At 38.4% G+C, this 24,704-nt stretch overlaps 1 protein-coding gene across 1 annotated transcript in view; it reads left to right on the top strand.

Annotated features, from left to right (window-relative positions):
• Positions 1 to 7,360: 7,360 nt before the first annotated feature.
• The window catches only part of LOC104360466 (ancylostoma secreted protein), a 57,844-nt gene continuing 40,500 nt past the window's right edge, over positions 7,361 to 24,704 (top strand). The window contains exons 1-7 of the mRNA XM_042803456.1: positions 7,361 to 7,532; positions 10,487 to 10,548; positions 12,532 to 12,651; positions 13,131 to 13,218; positions 14,427 to 14,572; positions 15,341 to 15,435; positions 16,935 to 17,023. Of these exons, the coding sequence (XP_042659390.1) occupies positions 7,361 to 7,532; positions 10,487 to 10,548; positions 12,532 to 12,651; positions 13,131 to 13,218; positions 14,427 to 14,572; positions 15,341 to 15,435; positions 16,935 to 17,023 (772 nt within the window). The remainder of the gene's footprint in view (positions 7,533 to 10,486; positions 10,549 to 12,531; positions 12,652 to 13,130; positions 13,219 to 14,426; positions 14,573 to 15,340; positions 15,436 to 16,934; positions 17,024 to 24,704) is intronic.

Raw genomic sequence — 24,704 nt, 5'->3', positions numbered from 1 at the left:
TTATAAAAATCCGCAGAATGTTCCTTTTCTATCATTTTTTTCAGGCCCAAAATGGTTATCACAGATATTCCCTTCCATGACATGTAACGTGTTCTTCTTGACATTTTAAAATCAGATTGATAACAACAGTTATGTTGGGAATTAACTGCGCTGAAGATCTAAATGAGGCCTTACAGAGAAGCATGCTATGGTAGAAGGATATTGTTATACAAGCTTGCTATATTGTTAAAATAGTGGCATACAGCTTCTCACCTTAAACATGGAAACATTTCTTTCAGATAAGCTATGGAAATTTAATTTTATTTTTAGTTGCATTTTTCTGTGAGACAGCCTAATAGAGTAGATCCATGAAACATAATCCTGCTAAATAAGTGCACTGTTGCTGAATGTATTTTCTATGGCAGAAGTCTGAAGTTACTAAATAAGGAAGTTGTCTTGCCTTCTTCTAAGTCATGCTTCCTTAGAGTTGCCGGCTTTAGTACTCTGGGAAGCTACAGAAGAGCCTGGTGTTTGTGCTCTGTGTGCCAAAGTTAGAGATGATGGAGAGGTAAGAAAGACCTATTGATTCCTGAAAGAACAAATGCTGCCTTTATGATGGAAGCACTGTGCCTCAGTGATTGACTTTGCAACCAGTCTATTCCTAGAGATACACAGCAGAGCCTTTATGCTGCTGTTTTCCAAAGGGTGTGCTTAATGACACTATATTTCCATCAGTTTATTGGTAAAACAGGCCTTGGGAAACACAAAAGTGACTTGAGACAAAAGCTGAGGCATCAAGTTTCTTTCAGGATTATTAATATAGATTGGAATCTCAATAATATCAATAATGGACTCAAATGGTCTCAATGGACTCAAATCTCAATAATGGACTCATCTCAATAAACTCACTAATGGACTCAAAATATTTATCAAATATCTGAGTACATTTCTCAAGATTTGAGGCTATACTGTTCACAAAGGAATTACCTCCCTGAGATAAATGTAGATAATATATAGAAAAGAACACACTTTTGTTCAGGGTAATAAAAAAATTATATGCTCGAATAATTGAGAACATTTTCGTCATATGGAGCATGAGAAAACAATGTGGCCGATTATGTCTCAAATACCAGTGGGAAAGCTGCCAGAAAGTCTATTTGGCCTTTAAGAGCAATGCATTTATTGACTGTTTCATTTGTCTAACATGTATGAAACTTCAGATGAGTGTTTGGGCTTTTGGTTTGTGGCGGGAAGAAAAAGTGACAGCTCCACTCATTTATAATGCAGGACTGCTGAACAGAAGTGATTATGTGGATGGAAAGGTGAAATTTCTCTCTCAAATGTTTGACATCTCTTATACAAGTGTCTGTTTTAATCAGTGAACAGGGATATCACCCAAGGTTAGTCTCTAAGTAGGAAGAACTTGGAGGTTACCTGCCTTTTTAAAGACTAAAAATAATTTTTTAGATTGATAAATTTAGCTAAAAAGAATCCTAATCTATGATAACAATGATTTTTTTCTCCACTGGAAAATATAGAATTCTTTCCATATCTGATTCTTATCTAATCCTTTCTACAATCATGAAGTGGAACAAAATAAGGAACCAGGAATATCTAGCTATGTAGAGACTGTGTCCTGTGCTGGGTTTGTCCCACATACAAGAATATTTTGACAGAGTGAATTTTTGTAGACTTTTGTGGCATCTAGACTAGGTTGGGCTCTCTCTGTAGCCAACAAGAAAAGAACAATACTTTCAGAAGCTAATATATTTAAGATAGATGTCTAAGATAGGAAAAGAGAAAGGTGTCTCTTACTCTCTGTTGACTATTGAGAGACTCTTGGAAACTATTTTGTGCTAGGTATGCATTGCCTGGACATCTAAAGACAAGTGAGAGGTATCTGAAGTTTGATTCTTCATAAAGTTTATTAGTGCTTTTTGTTCTTATTGTGATAGCCTTTAAGACACTGTTCTGTACTAAGAAACTATTTTAGAATATGATGTACAAATGAGAACAAATGGATGCTTTCCCTCCTAGAGGGTGTATAAGTAGATACCAGACAAGATAAAAGAGGGGTACAGACAAACAGGTCTAATAAATGGAGATAATAAGAATAAAATAAAATGGTTTTGACCTATTTGTAAGACAGTATCCACAGACTAGGGCTGGCTTACTGAACTCAAATATTTTGTAGACATCAAAGCAAAGAATATCCCAAGATAACTCTTCAAATATTTACTGACCACTCTTCCATAACAAAACTAAAGATGCTGAAAATTTACCAACTAAAAGGTGAAAGTCATCACCAGGGGCTGAGGTAGTCATAGTCAGAATCTGAAGAGTGAGTGAAAGATGATTATCAGGAGACAGAGGGGTGCTCTACATATCTGAAAAATAGCAACCAGTGGCTTATGATTGATTAGATGGGACTGGCATAAAAATTTTAAGACTAGGATTTGTATTTATATTAGCAATGCCAGGCATAAAGATGCATTATAAATACCTGAGATTTAATGTGATTTACTAGAGAAGTGAGATTTAGATAATAATGTTTTTTGTGTGCGTGACCACTCTGCTCCCTCAGTGGATGTGATTTATTTCATCAACCTTTAGACATCTACAGTATAGAAGTCTACAGCTGAGTTAGTTGCTCTAGGCTTTAGAGAAAATTAAGTAAAACAGACATTTGTAGGCTTTTGTGAATAGAATCTACTTTAGATAAGTAATACAGGATGAAATGATTCACATCCTGGAAAAGTCCATTTTTCTTCGTATTTTATCAAGGGAGATGTGCCTGACTAGCTTCAATGGCATCAAAGAAGTTAATTTCCCAAATTTAATGAAAATGATCAGCCAGGCATAAAAAGAAGATATTTTCCGGAGGGGTGGTGAATGAGGGGGAAAGAAGGCTAGTAGATCAACTTTCATTAAACATTCAAGAATTTACATGCCTTTCTTAGATCTTATTTTAGCAGTAAGACTAATACAGAATTTTCTGATTAGGGATAACAAGAGATTTCAGTTCAGAATAATGCTATAATAAATTCTAAGAACAAAACAGTAGAGAGTAAACTCAGGAGACCTCACCAAAAAAACAGTTGTTTCCTGCCAAGGGTCAATACTGGGGCCAATAATATGAGACATCTTCATTAATCACCTGAATGATGATACAGAGTACACCCTCAGCAAGTTTGCACATGATACAAAACTGAGAAGAGTGGCTTGTACACTAGGTGGTTGTGCTGCCATTCAGAGGGACCTCAACAGGATGGAGAAATGGACCAACAGGATGGAGAAATGGACTAACACGAAGTTAAGGAAATGCCAAGTTGTATCCCTGGGAAAGAATGGCCCCATATATTAGTACATGCTAGGGACCTACTGGCTGGAAAGCAGCTTTGTGGAGAAAGACCCGGGTGTCCTGCCAGATGATAAGTTGAATATGTGCCAACAAGGTACCTTTGTGGCAAAGATGGCCAACTGCATCCTGGTTTGGAGACAGAGCATTGCCAATAGGTCAAGGGAGGTGGTCCTTCCCCTCTACTCAACACTAACTGGAGTGCTGTGTCCAATTCTGGGGTCGCCTGTACAAGAAAGAAATGAACATACTAGAGCAAGTCCAGAGAAGAGCTACTAAGATGACTAAGGGATTAAAACATCTCTCTCATGAAGAAAGGCTGACACAGCTGGGTCTGTTTGGCCTGGAGAAGAGAAGGCTCAGGACAGATCATATTAGTATGCACAAGTTTCTGATATAAAGACAATGGAACCAGACCCTTCCCAGTGATATCCAGGGAAAGGATGAGAAGCAGTGCGTGCAAACTGAAATACGAGAAATTCTTTTTAAACTTGAGAAAAAACTTTTTTATCTTGAGGATAATCAAACACTGGAACAGCTTAACCAGAGAGGTTTTGGAGTCTCTATTTTCAGATATGTTCAAAACATAACTATTGAGCGCTGGGCAGCCTGCTCTAAGTGACCCTGCTCTGAGCAGGAAGACTGAATTAGGTGATCTCCAGAGGTCCCCTTCCAACCTCAATTATTCTGTGATCCTGAAGTCAACATAACTTTCACAATGAAATCAGCCATTGCAATAATCTCCCCGGGGAAGTGGTGGATTCCCCAACATTGGACACTTTTAAAATTCAGCTGGACAGGGTGCTGGGCTATCTTGTTTAGATTGTGCTTTTGCCAAGAAAGTTTGGAGCAAATGATCACTGAGGTCCCTTCTAACCTGGTATTCTATGATTTTTTGATAACTAAGGCCTCCAGCAAGAAAAGAACTCTATGATGGAAAATTTTAATTGAAGATAAATCAGATCTCACGTCTCAAAATAGAAGGCATGGAAATTCAAACTAGAGGTGCTTTATGAAAATAAATGTATAGCATCACTAGCCTCTAATAGGAGATTGAACTCTAGAGCCAGAGAGGCAATTTATAAGCCTGTGTTTATGCAATACATGTTTTTGACAGGCAAGCTAAAATCAATTGATGTAGCCACCTTTTATCATCCCTGATACACGTTTCAGCAGTTAGGTTTGCTTCAGAATCTTGGGCAGGTGAGGATGGTGTCAGGTCCCCTGTGCTCAGGAAGGCAGTGGTCCTTCCTCTAGAACAGTTTCAGTAGAAGTCCTTTATATACAAGTTAAAGCCAACAAAAAAGAGGAACTGGAGCTCCATAGCCAGTCTGAGAGTTACAATATCATATCATAATCAAAAATCCCGGTACAGGCCAGGATCTGTGTGGCTGGGGAGCAGCCTTGCTGAAAGGGATGTGACAGTCCTAGTGGACAAGATGAACATGAGGCAGCACTGCATCACCGCAGCAACAAATGCAAATTGGATCCTGAGCTGCATTCTCAGAAGCTAGCAGAGATAAAGATGTCATCATCCCACTCTACTCACTGCTTGTCAGGCCACATCTGGAGTATGGGGTCGAGTTCCGGTACCTAAAGTTCAAGAAAGATGTGGACAGAATGGAGAGGGTCCAAAGGAGGGTTACGAAGACAGTCAATGTGCTGGAGAATATGCACTCTGAGGGAAGACTGAGGAAGTTAGGTCTTTCCTCCCTGGAGAGGAAAAGGCTCAGGAGGGACCTCATCACAGTATTCCAGGATTTAAAGGGCAGCTATAAAGAAGACAGAGGCTGTCTTTTCACAATGAGTCACATAGAGAAGACAAGGGGCAGTGGATACAAGTTACTGGGAGAGGTTTCAGCTCAGCATAAGAAATACATTTTTCACTGTCATTCACTAGAATAACTTCCCCAGGAACATGGTAAAGTCCCCATCACTAGAGGTTTTCAAGATGCAACTGGACAGGATGATAGATAATCTGATCCAGGTCCCCTTTCCCACAGAAGTTTAGACCAGATGATCTTTCAAGGTCCCTTCCAACCTGGGCTGTTCTATGATTCTGTAATTCTATGATAATAAACTATAAGAACAGTTTATGAAGTGTCATGAAAGAATTTCTATTTACAGAAGTGTTATTATGGGATAAGATGTTGTTCTGAGTCATTCACGTAGGTTTATAGACAGCTCTTACACTGGAATGGGGAGTTGATTCAAGAGGTTTCAGTGTATATTATGCAAGAGATGAATGACATGCATATAATAGGAGGATATAGTTTTTACCTTAGAATCCATGGTTCACCGATTGCCAGAATGAAACATTTTTCATTATTAATGGTTACAATGGTTATGCTAGTAACACTTGCTTTCTTGTATAACAATTAGAGGTTCCCACTGTAATTAATTAAACTGCCATATCTGTCAACAAGTAAAATAAGACAAGTCTCATTTGGTGCCTTTCCAGTGTAAACAATACAAAAATCACAAAACCTTAAAACACTTTTGGTTGTACAGGGCCTCTGAAGCTCATCTGGTCTGACACCATGTTCAAAGCACTGCCAACTTGAAAGTTAGATTAGGTTACTTAGCACCTTGTCCAGTTTTAAATATCTCCAAGTATGCAAAACCTACCACCTCACTAGTCAATCTGCTTCAGTCATTAATTATTTTTCTTTATATCTAGTCAGGGTTGCAATCTGTGTCGCTTACCTTATGTCCATGTTGCAAAAGAGTCCATCTTTGCATTTCCCTTTTCTGACACAGTGGCCCTTTGTTAGGCTTACTCCAGTTTGTTAACATCTTTCTTGTACTGGGGACACCAAAATTAGACACAATAGTCCAGACACAGTTTTAGAAATTATGAAAAAAGTTAGTATAATCCCTGTTCTCAATACTCTTACTATGTCATGGTTAATACAGTGCAGTGCATGGTTAGCCCTCCCTGTTGCAAGGGAGACCTATTTACTCCTGTGCAAGTTGTTGTCCAGCAACAACCCTTAAGAGTTCTTTGTTAGCAGAGCTCCCTAGACAGTTGGTCTCTCCCAGTTGTTCACTTTCGGATCATTTCTTTCAGACGACTTATGTCAGATCACTTCTTCAGCTTTTTGAGATTCATCTGAAACGCAGCCTTATAGCACAGCATCGTAACGACTGCTCCCTGCAATTTGGTGTCAACCCCAAACTTGCTGACAGAGTGTTTCTTTCTATATAATTACAAACTAACAAATCATACCACTACCATGTCACCTGGTAGAGTAAATATACTGTTTTCCAAGGTAACAAAAAGCAAAAGAATGTTCTGAAGGCACACTTCACAAGGGGCTAGGGTAGGAGTCAAGTGGCTACAAGGAAGGAAGACTTGAATTTAAATAGGAAAATAAAAAATTTTTATAAAAAGGAGACAATACCAGCTGCTCTGGTCAGCAATTACTTGAGGCTGAATGTGGACTGAAAACAGTCAACGTTCACACAAATGCCCTTCTGATCTGGCAATATTTCTACCTATTCTCATTTTACCTCATGTACACGGAAATGCCGAAACAAATATGTGTTTTAATGTTAGTGTGCACAATAATCTTTTAATCTTTATCCAATCCTGGGCAAAAATTTCAATTACAGAAATATCTTTGTCTCCTTCATTGACTTTTAGACTGTAGGACTGATGTAAAGAAACCATAGCATGAACAGGGACTTGGCCCAAGACGTTCTTTACCCCCATGGAAAAATCAATAGGTAAGATTCTGTCTTGGCTACAACAATGTCAATCTGGAGACAACTCTATATCCAGCTGAGTTTATTTGCATTGCTGGAGGTTAAGATCAAGTCTTACTACAACTGTATGCATCAATCATTAGCAGAAAGTCTTTGTACCTGGCATTCACACCGACTGCAAATTTCACTTCTAAGGAGCAATACACACAAAACTCATTTCAGGGTATTTAATCTTTTCCAATACAAGAAGTAAGAGGAAATAAAAATGGAACACAAGCAAACAACCTCCTTCGTGGAAGAATGTGCACTTGACAAATGTTCTGCTCTATCTGGTCACTATTTGAATTTTATAATACCCGTGACGCTGAGTCACCTTGTCCTATCAGGAAACAGAAGAGCTATATGTTACCCTCCAGTGAAGAACTCCACTCACTTCCACAAACACCTGAAGGACGAAAGAAACTTCTGATCTTCCTGGAAACAAAAGGTAGGATTTATATTGAGTTATTTGCTTAAACTATTGCAAATTTTTTCACATATTAAAATGAAACCTATTGTCAGAAGACTTCTTGAACAATTTAGGACAGTCACAAAAAAAGAGGATTTTATTCAGTGAAAAATAAGGAATACATAGGCAATAGTGTAACATGAGCTGAAAAAAAAAAAAAAAAAAAAGGGAGAGAAAATTGACGAACGATCTAAAACAGATGAAAAGCTGCCTGTATGCAAGAAAGCAGTATCTTGGCAGGTTACATGTACATAGAGAAAGAGACAGAGACAGACTGAACATATTGAATTGGATATATATTCAGTTCAGTATATTATATTGCTATATGTAGCTATCACCACTTATTTTCAGAGTGGGGAAATTACCACCTTGTGCAACTTACCACTCTTGTGCAAGATGGCTGCTAAGTAGGACTTTGAGCAACAACGTTGTACAAGTTAAATGACAGTTTGCATTATTCCTTTTCAGGTCTTTTTCAAGGATGATAAAAATTAATGGGGATGTTTATTTCTAATAGATATTAATTTGTAAGGAAAACTTAGGATACACCTTTTTTTTTTTTTTTTTTAGGACAAGAGATGGGAAAAATATATTCACACAAGTTTGCTAAACTCATACAAACTAGGGATGCTAAAACACCATCTTTCAGTGGCAGATCCCTGTACACAGATGGAGTTGCAGGAAAGTCAGTAAGACTTGGCACATGTCCTGATTTATGTTTGATTGAGGGGGAACAGGGGAGGGGGACAGAGAGACTGATTTTAGGACCAGTGCCTAGAAATTAATGCAGAGCAATTAAATTTACATCTCATAAACTATAAGCATTTGGTTGAAATCAGTGGGATTGCCAAAAGTATGTTAATATCTTGGAGCAGGAAACCCACTAAGTCTTAAAAAGCATTCCAATAGCATTTTGAAATTTGTATCATGTATTAAATTACCAATTATATTTAACTGTAAGTTAATTCATAGAAAATATTACAGTGAATTAATACTTTGCCCATGCCTTTAAGTTAGGTTCTTCAGTTTGGTTTGAATAATAGAAAACTTCACAATTTCAATGAAGAGGTATTTTTCCTTTGAAACAAATAATTTGTTTTTACATGTTTTAGGTGCAAAAAGGATTGTTTTCTATTTGCATATCACTACCTTTTGCACTCAAAAGACATATTTTTGCTTGTAAATTGAGTACAGCTAAAAATAACCCCATCTATTTACTTTCTACTTAAAATTTAAGTAAAAAGAATATTTTTTTCATGTTATTGGGAGTATAATATTTTATTGCTAAATATCTAGGTCATACACCCTGCAATGTTTTGTAATGGCTCTAAGAAATAAGTGATAGAAAAGTTAGTAAGAAAAAGCTTCTGTGATCATAAAGCCCTTTAAGGAGGCATAGCTGATGTCAAAATGAAACTTAAGTGACATAAAACAATACCAAGAACAGGAAATCAATGACTTACAGTGTTAATTACCAGTATGTTTTTCTCCTGGATCAACCAGATCTTTCTTCAACTACAAGTGCTTGGAAAAAGCCACACTATTTTGAAGGCTGTAAGAGTTTAATTGTACAGATGTGGCCAGCCTATCCAGTTTTTTGGCCCAACTACAGCTGCTCATAGTCGCAGTCCACTTCATTGGGCTTTGGTCTTTAGCAGAGCTGGAGCAGCATCCCTGCCTACAGGCTGAGGACTGTGGTTCACCTCCAGTGCAATGTAAACAAGCTGTTGAGGAAAATGGGCCTTGCTGCACCATTTGGAAAAGGGTGATTTTTCTTACTTACATGTTTTCCATGAGCTGGAGCACCTTGAGTTTTATAAAAATTGGTTGCCTCAAGGTAAAGGGGCTTTGCTGAATATGAAAAGATCAGCAAACCCTATTGGCCTTTCCCCAAGAATAAATTAAAACTAAAACCAGCAGCCCCTCAAAAGCAAATAAGAAGTTAAGCTAATAATATATCTCTGTGGTAACATATCCATAAATCCCCATAGAGTGGGAGGCTGGGACAAATGCCAAAATAAGTAAATTCCATTCTAGTCACCTCCTTGCCTGCCCAAGGTAGCTAAACAGAAACAAACTGAATGTAACTCTTATGACTGATTGCAATCAGACACCTGAACTTTGAAGTGACCTACATTACCTACTGGGTCACTGTAGTGGGATGTGACGGTGCTTTGTGCCTCCTAAGCAAGTAGAGTCTTGGAGTCCAGAGTCTGGTGATTGCTTCTTCAATTAGAGGCTTTAGTTTCTGTTGTCATTCCACACTATCTGTAACATAATCAAGACTCATCTTTTAAAAAATAAAAACAAAGAAAAGCTTTCTGAAAGAAATCTTTCCCAGGAAGCCAGTGCTGGTCCATTTCTGGTCCAGCCAGTTCTGTCCCAGCTCACGTGCAAAGCTTCACAGTGCTAGTGATTAAATAAGGGGTTTTAATCCTGACTCAGACATCTAAGTGTAGACATCTGCACATGGGCTCAGTGTCTAATTCTCCTTTCAACCAATGCAGTCCAGTCAAAGCAGTCAATGAGGAGTAGGGGAAGTTTCAAACTAACGCAGGTGCAGGAACAATCTAAAAGCAGCATCCAACCCCAGCCATTTCACAGTGTGACAATGAGAAGAAAGCTTCCTACAGGAAGGGAAACACAAATGTCCTCCTGTACTGTGATTTCAGGTGAAGGTATTTAGCCAGGATTACAGAAGGAAGTATGATATGTACAAAGCAGTTGGTTCATAGAAATTTGGAAATGCAGAAAGGGAATGAATTCTATTTTTTTACATCTAAAAATGGAATGAGGAGAGGAGGTAAGAAAGAAACCATTACCTTGTTATTTGAATAAAAGCCAGAAAATACACTGGAGAAACATGCATTATGTATTCAGAGAAATGAAAGCTCCTTACAAAATAAATTAAATTTTCATTCTCCCATTTTCAGAGATGATTCTGCCACTGGTGTTTCTGTGTCTTACAGCTGTGCTGCCTCCATCTACTGGAGAGGTAGGACCCACACTTTAGACTCAGAAAATCTGGATAGAACCTGAGGCACTTATTGTCTGACCGAATATGTCTTTTCGTATGCACACTGATCATGGAATCATGGAATCATTTTGGTTGGAAGGGACCTTAAAGATCATCTAGTTCCAACCCTCCTGTCATGGGTAGGGACACTTTCCACTAGACCAGGTTGCTCAAAGCCCCGTCCAACCTGGCCTTGAACCGCAGCCACAGCTGCTCTGGGCACCCTGGGCCAGTGTCTCACCACTCTCACAAGAAAGAATTTCTTCCTTATATCTAAAATAAATCAACCCTCCTTCAGTTTAAAGCTATTACCTCTTGTCCTATCCCCACACCTCCTGATAGAGTCCCTCCTCACCTCTCCTGTCCCCCCTTTAAGCCCTGGGAGGCCGCTCGAAGGGCTCCCCGGAGCCTTCTCTTCTCCAGGCTGAACCCCCCCAACTCTCTCAGCCCGGCCTCCCAGGGGAGCTGCTCCAGCCCCACCAGCATCTTCGTGGCCTCCTCTGGCCCCGCTCGAGCAGCTCCGTGTCCTTCTGCTGTTGGGGGCCCCTGAGCTGGACCCAGCATTGCAGGGGGGAGTCACCAGAACAGAGCAGAGGGGGAGAATTCCTCAACCTGCTGGCCACAGTTCTCTTGACGCAGTCCAGGACACGGTTGGCTTTCTGGGCTGCAAGCACACATTGCTGGCTCATAGTCAGTTTTCTGTCTACCAGTATCTGCAAGTCCTTCTCTGCGACACTGCTCTCAATCCACTCATTGTCCACTCATATACAGAAAGAGTCTGATTAGATATCTAGGATATGGAAAGCATTTATCTTTGAAGTCTGTTTAATTTCAAAGTTGTAGACTGATTCCACACTTGCACACTAAACTATCTATAGACCCAGTGTTACAAGTTGAGTCAGAGACAACTGTGTTTTCCAGAAGTTCCCATGCACGGATCCTGTAATCTGGATCTCCCAGAGATCCAGCTCTCTTTCTGTCAGCTCCCCACAGTTTTACAGGCAGCAGTTACCTAACTCTCTCCCTTTCTCATCCTACAGGTGCTGAGCTATGTATCTCTCCCTTTGCTCACATTCCCATCCGCTCAACACATATCACTGATTTCTCTCAAACAGTTAATGAACTAATATAGTCAACACACACTTAGAGTGGTTCCTCCCAAACCATAGGTAGCCTGAAGTTTGAAGTTTACTATTTCTGTTTCAGAAACATTAATGTAACTGAAGTCTTGAACTACATTTCCCCATAATTTTTCAATTTCCACTCTTCATGATGCAGTCTAGAAGACTAGTGAGAATGGTTGTAAAGAGGAGTCTGAGTTCTTCACATGCCTATTTTTTAATTAGAAAACACATGAAAATTTTGAGAAATGCTATTAGTTATAGCAGGATAGGAAGAAAACCTATGACATGAAAAACATAGGCACACTTCTTTGTTCATTGGGATGTCCTGATGGAGTACCACAAGAGGTCTGTGATGACCTTGTGATTAAACAACTGCTTCCTTCAGTAAAAGAAATTGATAGGCATGTTTAAAATACTGCAGAAAAGGAACACATAATAAGCACATTAATGTCTTCAGCTGCTTTTTAGATCCTGTTTTCTCAAAACATCATGAAGGAAATTATAATAAAATAAGTCTGATTCACTTGCCTAAATGTAAGAGTCTACAGGCACATGAGGTGTTCCATGATCTCAGCCATCCACAGAGGGTTGGCAGATATGACACAGGAACCAATGTTATTACTGCTAAGTAAACTGTGGAACTACTGAAAGTGCTACTCCACATGGAAGCACCCCTAGAGGTACTTAGGAAACAAAGCATATCACAGTACCTCCTCCACCACAGGGATCATCTCCTTGGTTGATATTAACATTTTGGTATTTTAATATTTCCTAGACAAGATTTAGGATTTAGTTATATTCCAATAAAAAAGAAATATAACATGTTCTTTCAATTTAGGAACCTGAAGGTTTTGACGCTCTGTCAACTAGCAAAGCAGATCAGCAAAAGCTGATTATTGACAAACATAACGCCCTCAGGAGAGGAGTAAATCCAACTGCCAGCAACATGATGAAGATGGTAAGTTGCATGCTGTAAATCTATTTTTAATGAGTAATGGACTCTATGAGAGATACAAGACAGTATGAAAGGTCACATTATTTCATTTAGCCACAGATTCACTCTCCAGACCTTTCCTAAGGATTGAGCATGGCCAATGCCAAGAGAAACATAAAGCTGGGCAGGTGGAAAAAAAGTCTTGAAAATTTTATGGTATATCAACAATAATGTCTCTTTCTTTTGGAGTAAAAAGAAAAGGAAAAGGAGCATCCATGGCATTGTTAATTTCTTTCTGATACCTTCTTCAGCAGTCTTCAAAGTTTCTATTCTACTGGGTTCATACTAAATTTGTTTCTACCCCCCAAAAAAATGGGAAGAAAAGGATATTATGTATGATTTTTTTTTTTTTATTTGAAGTGTAATTTCCAAATGTTGTTCCTTCCTGAGGGATTATTAGTTGGTACGTGTCTGAATGACAAATATTTTCTTCTTTCATTAAGCTATGGTGTCCTCCGGCTGCAAAGAATGCCCAAAATTGGGCCAATCAATGTACTTTAAAGCACAGTCCTGATAACATGAGGAGAACCAGTAAGTGAAGCATGAGTGCTAACTGAATCATTTCATCCATGTTATTGATATGAACAGTTTGGATTTTGTTTGGTTTTTGATTTGGGTTTTTTTTTTGAGATGCTATTTATATTTAATTTGTTTTTATCGGTGCATGGGACAAAGGCAAAATTCTAGATATAAATCTGTCCAGTAAGTGAGAAATGTAAATCCTATTCTCATCCCAATAATATTTATTTATTTTACATAGGTGTAAACCATTTTCTACAGTAGGTGAAAAAAAACATAGTGAGAAAGCACACTCTCAAAATATCCATCAGAAAGAAAAGAATCTAGACCCAGTTTACTGCGGAAACCAAATTGCATGTGCTGGATTAAACTGTCTGGGAAGGAAGGGGAAAAGGGTGAAGGACAAAAAACTGGCTGGTGGTGCTAAGAATAATTTATAAGACAAGACTCATAGTTTTTTTAAATCCCATGACAACTTGCAACATATAACTCTCTTGAAGGCTCATATAAACACTTCAGTCATTGTTTATTGAAGTTACAGCAATAATTTGCTAACAATGGCCATGATCAGTGCCCAATCTGGAGCTGACTGACTTCTGTCTATACTGTATGTAAGATGTGGATGGTCCTTCAGACTCCATACTTTTTACCTAAAAAACAAATCCTCAGCTTCCTGCTAAGGTGAATCTCAGATAAGAACTAATGCATACACAGTAGGGTTGGACCTGAATAAAAACAGTAGGTGAGGACAGTGTAGACACTTTCTTGTGTACCAGAAATAAGTTTTTTTATTTCAAATAAGTTTGAATTATTGGGATTTTCTCAAAATTACTGAGATGTCACCTGAAGAATGACTAGGTTGCTAATTTTCAAATAGTAAAATTACAGGCATGAATCTGTGGTGCACACGTGCAGGTGTCTACAGTCATGCAGAAGGTCTGTCAACAAACAAACTACCAGCCAAGCAGGCTGTCCATGCTGCAAACCGGTCTCAACTGACAACTTCAGTATTGACAAAGACTGATGTCACTGAACTGGAAAAAAACAAAAAACAACAACAAAAAAAAAAAAAAAAAAAAAAACCAAAAAAAAAAAAAAACACAAACCTACCCTGCTATCCCATCTGGGACGAGAACTTCCATGGAAATCATACCACCTTTTGCTGTCTTTTTCTCACACATGTATCTTTTATGCATTTTTCTGTACCTTTCTCTTTTCAGCTGTACAATGTGGTGAAAATCTCTTCATGTCGACTGCCCCTTCCTCGTGGTCAGATGTTATTCAGGCCTGGTACAGTGAGGAGAAAAATTTCAAATACGGTACTGGAGCAAAAACACAAGATGCTATGATTGGCCATTACACTCAGGTAGATGCAACTTTTTTATATTTCAGGAGGAATAAACAATCTATATGCTAGCTAGACAACTTTTACCCTGTCATTACCTTTAAAAGGAATAGGTACAGTGGAGATATGAGGATTATTCTGACAAAAACAAGATGAAAACTCTCAAAGTAACAGAATAAAAATGAAAATAATAGGCTAAATGTTCTTACAGAGTAAAGAGTAAAGATACTGGTATTTCAAATCTTCAGGAAGAAACAAAGGGAAGAAACTTATTTGTTTGTTTAACTTTAGAAAATTGCTGACACATCTGAAAATTGCTCAGACACTGGAAGAACAGGGTTATTAAGGTATCAGGAAGGACATGTAAATAAGTTTATTACAGACTACAGAGCGTCATTGACTCAGATGTTTTCCAGTTGGACAATGGCTTATGGGAATCTCTTCTGTTCACCTGCATGAAACAGAGGTTGCAAAATATACAGCATGATTCTTACATCTCTTCAACAGTTTCAATTAAATGAAAACATATATAATTGAGACAATTTAACTCAAATGTTTTGTATAAATGTGTGATCAATTATTATTGTTATAACCAACATGTTTTTTGGTTCAGGGGTGAAAGCTGAGAAAAACTTGTTTTTCCAGTAAGGTGGGACATATATTTTACTACAAAGGGTAAATAAAGTGACTTAACTTGGTTGCAAATGTTTCTGTAATACATATTGTACTTAAATGATTTTCAAATATATATTTTTCATTCTCCCATGACTTTTATTCTTATACCTACAGATCGTTTGGTACAATTCTTATCAAACTGGATGTGCTGTCGCTTTCTGTCCCAACAGTAAATACAAATACTTCTATGTCTGCCAGTACTGCCCCATGTACGTATTGATTCTGATTCTGGAACTTCTTATTAAATTATTAAAATTAGTTGGGAGATGGCGGAAATTGTAATAGGGCACATCACCCATAATTGAGGAACTGGTTTGAAGTGTGTCAGGAATATGAAAGACAGTACAATGAACATTATAAGTAATACCAAAAACTTTAGTGGGAATTTTAAGGCAGAGTGATGATTTCATAAACTGCCTAAAATTAATTTACACATTCACATTGCAATATAATGCAGTGGGTTGATCCTGGCTGACTGCCAGTAGCCCACCAAGTCGCTCTACCACTCCACCTCCTCAACTGGACAGAGGGAGAAAAATCATGACAAATAGCTCATGGCTCAAGATAAAGACAGGGAGATCACTCACCAGCTACCATCACAAACAAAACACTCAGCTTGGGGAAATTAACATAATTTATTTTGAATCAAACACAGTAGGATAATGAGGAATAAAAACAAACCTAAAAAATTCTTCTTCCCACCCCTCCCTTCTTCCCAAGCTCAGCTGCACTCCTGATTTCTCTATTTCCTCTCCCCAGGCAGTGCCAGGGGATGGGAATGAGGGTTGTGGTCTGTTCATTACATGTTGTCTCTGCCGCTCCTTCCTCCTCACTCTCTTCTCCCACTCCCGTGTGGGGCCCCACCTGTGGGAGACAGTCCTTAACGAACTTCAACATGGGTCCTTCCCACAGGCTGCTGTTCTTCATAAACCGTTCTAGTGTGGGTCCTTTCCATGGGATGCAGTCCTTCAGGAATGGACTGCTCCAGTGTGGGTCCCCTGTGGGGTAACAAGTCCTGCCAGAAAACCTGTTTCAGCATGGGTCCCCCATGGGTCCACAGGTCCTGACAGGAGCCTGCTCCAGCACAGGCTCTCCACAGGGTCACAGCCTCCTTCAGGTACCCCCGTGCTCTGAAATGAGGTCCTCCATAGACTGCAAGTGGAGATCTGCTGTCCCATGGACCTCCACGGGCTGCAGGGGCACATCATGCTTCACGATGGTCTTCACCACAGGCTGCAGGGGAATCTCTGCTCTGGCACCTGGAGCACCTCCTCCCCCTCCTGCTTCACTGACCTTGGTGCCTGTAGAGTTGTTTCTCTCACATATTCTCACTCCTCTCTTCTCGTTTCTGTTGCATAGCAGTTTTTAACCTTTCTTAAATATGTTGTCACAGAGACACTACCACCGTCACCGACTGGCTCAGCTCTGGGCAACAGTGGGCTCCACCTGGAGCTGATTGGCACTGGCTCTGTCTGATATAAAGACAGATTCTGGTGTCTTCTCACAGAAGCCACCTCTGCAAATTCCCCGCTCCCCAGCCCCACTACCAAAACCTTTACAGATAAACCCAACACATATATAGATTTTTTTTTTACATATAACCAAAGACTCTGTAAATTAATATATGTATGCATCTATATAATTAAGTTTAATTCTCGTATATGTTATAGTGACTTTACAGCTTTTGTTGACAATGTTGATGTTTCAGGGGGAATCTACTAAGTTCAATTCAGACACCTTACAAAACAGGAGAACCCTGTGGTGACTGCCCTAGTGCTTGTGAGAACGGACTATGCAGTAAGTTTTAAGCATTTTAATGGTAACTTGTGTAGAGTTGGCACTTTAAAAAATACCAATTAGCTTATGCAAACTGAAAGTTTTTGAAATTATTTGTTCAAATACAGGGCCAAAAGCACTATTACAGGACCACACTTCACCATGCTACCTGCTTTACCTGGTTGGGATGACTTGTGGAGTGAAACCAAAGGAGTCTATGATAAGGGTGGGCAAATGTTAGACAGTGGCTGGTGTACATTGGCACACAGATACCCTCCACTTCATGAATCAAGATATCCCCATGACCATATTTTCATTAAAGATGACAATATCTGGGTCTCCATGTGCAAACTTTCATTAATATTTCCTAGTGTAAGAAGATGCACTGACTGCAAGTGAGGTCAGAGATATGTTTATACTGATGGTAGCATGGAAATCTGAGCTCCAGATTTCCAGCTGCAGTTTATATGCTTTTCATTCTCATCCCTGAATCTAGGAAATTCCAGGGAAGGAGGGGACTTCTTTATCTTTTTTTTTCTTCATCTTTTTTTATTCTTCCTCCTTTGAACAATGGTGGCTGATCAAGTAGCAGTAGCAACACAGTTGATAAGAACAAGTAACAAATCTGAACGTTAAGAATTCTAATAGAAAATAAAAACTTATAGGCATAATGCAAGATTTAATTTCAATCTTCTTTTATGGAATTAACCTAATTCTCCTTGTGGGATGTAGTATAAAGGAAGAAATCTTCAAAACACTTTGCAAGTTCAGTGAGAAATCTCCTTGAAAGAACTAAGAATTTTGTATCTGTGGTCAAAAGTCTTGTATGCTGCTGTGGAGTAAGTGACAGCAAAGAGGAAAAAAATACAGAAAAAATAAATATCAATTAAAATTATTCTGAAATGAAATGCTGCATGTTTTACTTTCCCATTTATGATTAATTTTGTGTTTCAATTCATTTTCAGCCAGGCTTTGAAAGTCAGAAGATGTTTATTCCAACTACCTTGGCAAAGTCTCCTGGATGTACCCATAGCTTCATCAAGTTCACTGCTCTTCTTCCTGACAATGCAAAACTGAAATAAAATAACAGGCTTAACTTTTCTTTTCCTGGACATCCATCTTCTTAGTGACTTCTTTCAAAAAAAACAGATTCCATACTGCCTCTCCCACATAAACAGTAGGCTTAACTTCAGTCCAGTGACTCACATGAGAAAAAGCTGTAGGAGGATGTATATATTCTGTTCATATAACAGTCTTGAACATAATAGAGAACTTAACTGAAATTTGGCATTTGGGTGCCAGATATATTTAATGATTAGCTTATCACATATTTTTCCCCAAAATGTTATCTAAGGAACACTGTTTAGAGTTCTGTGGTTCCATATGTTCCATTTGTTCTCAGCATAGATGGATAGTCCTTGGTCATGCAACTAGATTTAACTTGATCAACAATTTAAACTATTGTACTGTTAACAGGACCAGAATATAAACAGGATTGCTTGAAATATGTAGTGTTCAAAAGTAGTTATGAGAGCAGAGCAGTTTCCACTAGAACTATTCTGGTTTAGAATCTGTGTCTTTTGCTGAAATACATTCTACTGTAAGATGCTCAGTTGTAAAAAAAAAAAAAAAAAAAAAAAAAACAAAAAACAAAAAACTAAATTGTACTTAATTTAAATTAATGATCCTGATTATAGTATAAGATTGCACTTAGCATAAACACAGGTAACCAAATCTGCCTTCACAATAACAGATAACCAAGATGGAAGGTCCCTGCATTTGGAAACTTTGCTTTTAATAATAAGTAGAGGTCTCTTCCAAAATTTCTGTTTTAATATCTGCTTTTGCTTTATCAATCACTAAATTACTCATTCTTCACTGACCAATTAATTGTAATTTTCATTCTTTCTTACTATTATGAAATACAGTTCACTAAACTTCTACAAACTGTGTGACTTTATTATCATTAGGTCTTGAAGGGAGCCTGATTCTTTAGCAGCAGAAGTGTGAGAAATGTTCATATGAGAAACTGAAGATTTCCGAGGCAAAAACAGATGTCAGTCAAATAATTTCCTTCAGACTCTCTTTCAGAGAGAAATGACCATTAATTGAAATAACATGCAATACCCACTTCTGTGATCTCTGAGAAGCACATGTTTTTATGTACAGTCAACAGTGGAACTAAATATTATTTTAGTCTCACCTGTCATAACTAATATTCCAAGTCCAAGATTCTTTGGCACAGAATAATTTCAACACACATTTCTGACTCATTCATTTCAGTGGCAATTTCAACACATATTTCTAACTTATTCATTTTAGTGGCATTTCTTAGTGTATGAAAGGTGACAATTAAATTAAAAGACTCGTTTCACAATTCAAAGTGCTTATTGTTCTGGTTGGGTTTTTCCTTATTCATCTCCACCACTTTTTCACTCTATGATATACTGCCATCTCATTCGGGTTCATCTCTACTAGTAAATTAAGCAATGTCAGGATATATATGTGAGCTCTGGAACATGACTTCAAATAATTAGCAGAGGTCCAAGTAAGAATGATGATAACGCAATAGTTAACCCAGTATTGTTATCACTAAGGAAATGGGTAGACCCATTACCCCCCCTCCTAAAAAGTCCATTTACTATGAATAATGGGTCTAGAATACTATGCCCTTTCGTCATAACCCATACCACAAGAACTGATTTCTCAGTCACTCACAAGAGAAAATAAGTAGTGTCAAGGTAATTTCTCAACTCGAGGACCCAGGGAACTAAAGGTCAATAAGCCTAATTTAGATATCCAGGAAGAAAATGGAGCGAATTCTTTACTTGTAATTTTGTAATCAGTTGAGTAAAAAATGGAAGCATGGATTCGTCATGAGCTGACCCTGCCAAACCAAACTTTCATCAGTGAGTAACTTGGATGAGTGGATGCTATTTTGGCTTTGGTAGCATGTTTGACAAAGCCACAAAAGACATTCGCAAACTCAGGAGCTGCAGCTCGAATGAAAAGAATAAGACATGGCACACACATGGTGTTGAACACACACATCTGTAATGCTCCTGCGCAGGGGGCAGAGACAGAGGCTTCTGGCAATGCAATTTTGTGTCTGCAGAGGCAGATAGTACCCACATCGAGAGCTCACTGTGCAGTTCTCACATACGATGTCCATAACCTTCCCCAGCCACAGGTCACAATCACAGTTGAAGACAGATTTTGCCAATGTATGGAATACCTTCACTGAATGCTTTTCTTGGGTGAAGGAGGATAAGATGTACACTGCCATTTGCCACAAGCACATTTAGGCTATTTTCTTGGACAAAACCAAGTTCTACATTCCCAGATTACTTCCAACAAACATTAAGAGTTGATTCTGTTCTAAGAAATATGCCATAATTTTAATCCATTGCAGTTTAGTTTAAAATGAATAACTGGTACTTAGGAGAGATGAGATCTGGAGAAGCAGTAACAATCAACAGATTGATGATGGTATAAACAGTCTTTGGAGAAGGATATCCAAGATGTCCTGTGCTGTTCTAGAGAGACATTAATCTGCTCCTGTTCACTTCAAGGAATTTTATACTCTTTTTCTCTCCAAAGGGACATATCTTTGATGAGTGGAACAGAGAATGCCTTCTTCACCTATCCCAAATAGCATTTAGCTTAGTGCTTGCTGTATCTTCTTTATAAATGTTGGCTGTACTGCAGACTGACATTGTATCAGGTCTCCTATTCCCCTAAAACATTCTCTCACTACAAAGAAAATTGGTAAAAAGTAGACCTCCACCAACATCTTTTTTTCATTTAAGCATATTTTGGAAGGAAGATATCTATTACCACTGCTTTATGTTCATCTACTAGTGTTTCTAGAGCATGAGAAAAGTTTAGTGACTGACTCTGGTACCACATGGTCATGCTGCAACCAGGCAGTGTTGGTAAAAGACTTAAAAGCCATTATACTATATGCTTCATAATGTATTGCAACACAGTGTGCCTTGTCCCTGATAGCTCCCTGTGGTCACTGGAGTCCCCACATCAGAGCATGCATTCCCCCAGCATATCCTGTTGCTGGGTCACTTCACCATTCCTACCCTCACCAAGGATCCAGAGCAGACAAGGAGCTGCTGTGGGAGGGCCCATGGAAAGGGGTCATTTCCCATTCTTCTTCACCTACTTCTGATGGAGCTCCCTGCAGATAGCTGGTTGCTCCAGGACGGTGCCTGAAGTATCCTGTATAATGGGCCACTCTTTCTATGTGTAGAATTACAGTTTAAAACAGAACAGGATAGGAATAAAATATAGAAATAAAATAGAATCACTTGGAAGAGACCTACCTAGTCCCACTGACTAATCACAAACTAGTTTAGAAGTAATTCCTCTCTAAACTGCATGAAATCTCTCACTTGTGCAATGGTGTAACAGGAACAGTGAAACTTGATGATAGCACAGTTCAGCTAAGGCAGTATCTTGTCTCTCACTATTACAAAAATAATGTCCTTTAATGGCAAGAAGAAAAATTCGGTGGTAGGCAAAACTGAGTTTGCTCCTTCCCCAGATTTGATATCCACCAGTCATGACATCCTTTTAGCACTGAAGCAGACACTTTAATGTCATTTTGAAAATGTATCATCATTAGTTATGAAACTTCTGGATATTCCTAGAACGTATGCAGCCTTGTGAAAGCTGTAAGACGGATGTATTTTACACCTCTCATGCTGTAAGCCTTGATTCACTTACTTTTCAGAATTTGAAGAAGTGTTCTTGAAACCTGCAAAGCAAAAGCCTGCAGTACGCTTTTAAATGTGTGCCTAGAGCCTTGACTGATTTGACACTTTAAAGTGTTACAACAATGTTCCAATGGTGAGGAGGGGAAAGTAGTGAAGTCTTATTATGTGTGGTGGGTTTGAAAAATCCCTCCTGAAACTGTGGATTGCCTCTCACTTTGACTATTTCCTGGCTGCACAATTAACAGTTCTTTCCCAAAATTCCAGAAAAAGATACTGCGTGTGCTTTAAAGTAACATTTGTTCTCCGTGAAAGGGAGTTGAAAGAAACAAAGTGTCTCTGAACAAAATAACTGCAAGAAGGAATTCTAACTTTTAAATACCACCTTCATCACAGAGATAGCTAACTTTCCTTAAACCAGTGAACGTTTAGTATACATTGGTATGTGTCAGGACAGTACTGTTTAACAATACATCCAATAGGCTTTATAAGAGAAGTAAATTTTAGGTAAATGGCATTGCATTCCAAAGATTGGTGAGACCTATTATGACTTCCAAATTGTATACTCTGTAAGCAGCAGCAGGAGAAAAATGAACTCATGTTGTTATTTGCAAGACATGAATAGGCTTTCTTCCTTTTTTTTTTTTTTTTTTTTTTTTCTTTTTTTAAACTTCATTTTGCTTGTCACTTTTTATTTATTTCCAAATAACATCCAAGGACCAAACCCCACAACATTTTGAAAGACAGAGCTAGTAACCAATAACATGGACTTAATACAAGGATACCTTTGAGAGCAGGGACAACAAACCAACACCTCATAAATTAATCTAAAATGTTAAAAACTGACATTTGATTATATAATGTCTTCAGTGAATTTCTTTTCATACTTTCTTGATACTTGAAGAGGAAGCTCTATTTTTTTAATCTGCCTGACAGCTTCCAGCAAAGCTCTGCCTGGTATATATCACAAAACCAAAAATATAATTACTGAGAGAGACATCAACATTAGCTAATACAGGTCACAAATATTAATGTTTTAAGATATGCTAATGATATTTAACATCCTGCAAGCTATTTTTAAAGTATCTTTCAACTTTTTTTTTTCCTTTCTCAAACTAAACATGTTATTAACATTTGAGGAAACCAAGTAATATAGGCTCTGCAATTGCTATCAACATCCTGCTATGAAAGCATACATGAATGCATTGATCAAAATATGGAAAATTCCATATTATTCAAATACAGTCTTAAAGAAAGTCCTAAGCATTGAAGGGAAGGACAGCTTGATTTTTTGAAATACATATCACAAGTAGCTGAAATTGCATACTAGAGAGATGAAACTTTCCATTCCTCACCTAAACATATTTCGATGATAACTAAAAAGAGAGAGGCTACAGTGAGAGAGCAAAGATTAGGAGTATAGTACCTGTGGCAGTGCAAACCCCCAGGGCAATGGCGACGTGTCAAGACCAGCCAACACTGTGTTCTTGTCTTGGCTACAAAGGCAGTGGGCTAGGACAATCTGGCACTTCCTTGTCTTGGTTACAAATGTAATGAGTTGGGATGATTAGGTGCTCCTTAACGATACTCAAATTCCTGTTGCCTGGGAACTGTATCTAAAAATCCTGCTGCCTGGATCATAACCCATTCTGGAAGATACCAGAATTACCTGACAATAATTATGGTCAAAATATATATATTAAAAAAAAAAAAAATGCTGACCAAAGTTAATAATCTTGTGATCTTATAAACAGCGATCCTAAGTGAGATCCTTTGGTCTCCCCAGGATTGCAGCAGGCTGTGACCCAGTATCTCCCCCTGAGCTGGGATGCCTCTCAAGGTAGATTTCATGAGGATTTTGAAGAACAGTACAACATACACCTTTAACAGACTCCCACAGGGACATAAATATTTTCCTATGATTGTTCATGCTGTGCTTGTTGAACTTTTACAGATAGTGTCACTCCCCCAAAATGTGAAACTGTACGCGTATATAGATGATATTCTGATTGGAGAAACTTCCCCTCAGATAGTCCGGCAAGTGGCAGCAAGTGTGACAATCTCTACACAAAACAGAAGTTGAGACCCCACCTGAGAAATGTCAAGGACCAAGTAAAGAAGTAAAACCTTTAGGCACATGGTGGATTGCAGGTAGTGCAGCAATTCCACTGGACACTCTAAGTAAAATAGAAAAATTGAAGATATCCCAATATAGGAAAGAATTACAAGAGCTCATGGGTACCTCAGGGTACTCGGAGGAAGCATGTGCCTGGATTTTATATCATTGCTTGTCCACTGTATTCACTTTTACAAAAGGGAAAAACGTGGAAATGGAATCTAGAACATGAAAAGTCAGTTAAAACCTTAGTACAGGAATTAAAAACATATCAATCACTGGGGCAAATTTACCCCCATGATCCTGTTACAGTACAATGTGGTTTTGCAGAACATGTTATTTACTGTAACCTATTCCAAACTGGCCCTGATGGACCAAGGAGACCTTTAAAAGCAGTTGAGCAAAATAATAAAGAAACAAACCAGAGATACTATGAATGGAAAATGGACTTCTGTCTTTAGTTCAAGAAGTTAAACAATTTGAGAAAATACACCAGGAAGAATCTGTTCAGACTAGAGGGCCATTTAATTTGCTAGAAACAGTCTAAAAGAAACCGGTACCCCAGAAGGAATTGCACAGAAAGCCACCAAGAAGAAATTATATTCCTACCTGGTGGGAGTAGCAGATGAAATTCAATTGACTGAAAGACAAACAAAATTTTCTAAGTTACAAATGCTTATAAACACTGACCCACTAGCACTTAAACAACCATTTAAACCTTCACCAGTTCTAGATGCACCTCCTCTCACTGAGGAAACACCAGCTGAGGGCAATTGTTTCACCAAGGCCTCAGCAAAAAGAGTGAATTGTAAGTGGTAATATAAGGCTGCTTCATCATAAGTTAACAGCAGCAAACAAGTAA

This window comes from Tyto alba, unplaced genomic scaffold (genome assembly GCF_018691265.1).
Source record: "Tyto alba isolate M040663 unplaced genomic scaffold, T.alba_DEE_v4.0 Super-Scaffold_40, whole genome shotgun sequence".
NCBI lineage: Eukaryota > Metazoa > Chordata > Aves > Strigiformes > Tytonidae > Tyto > Tyto alba.
This window is presented reverse-complemented; position numbering and strand designations above follow the sequence as displayed.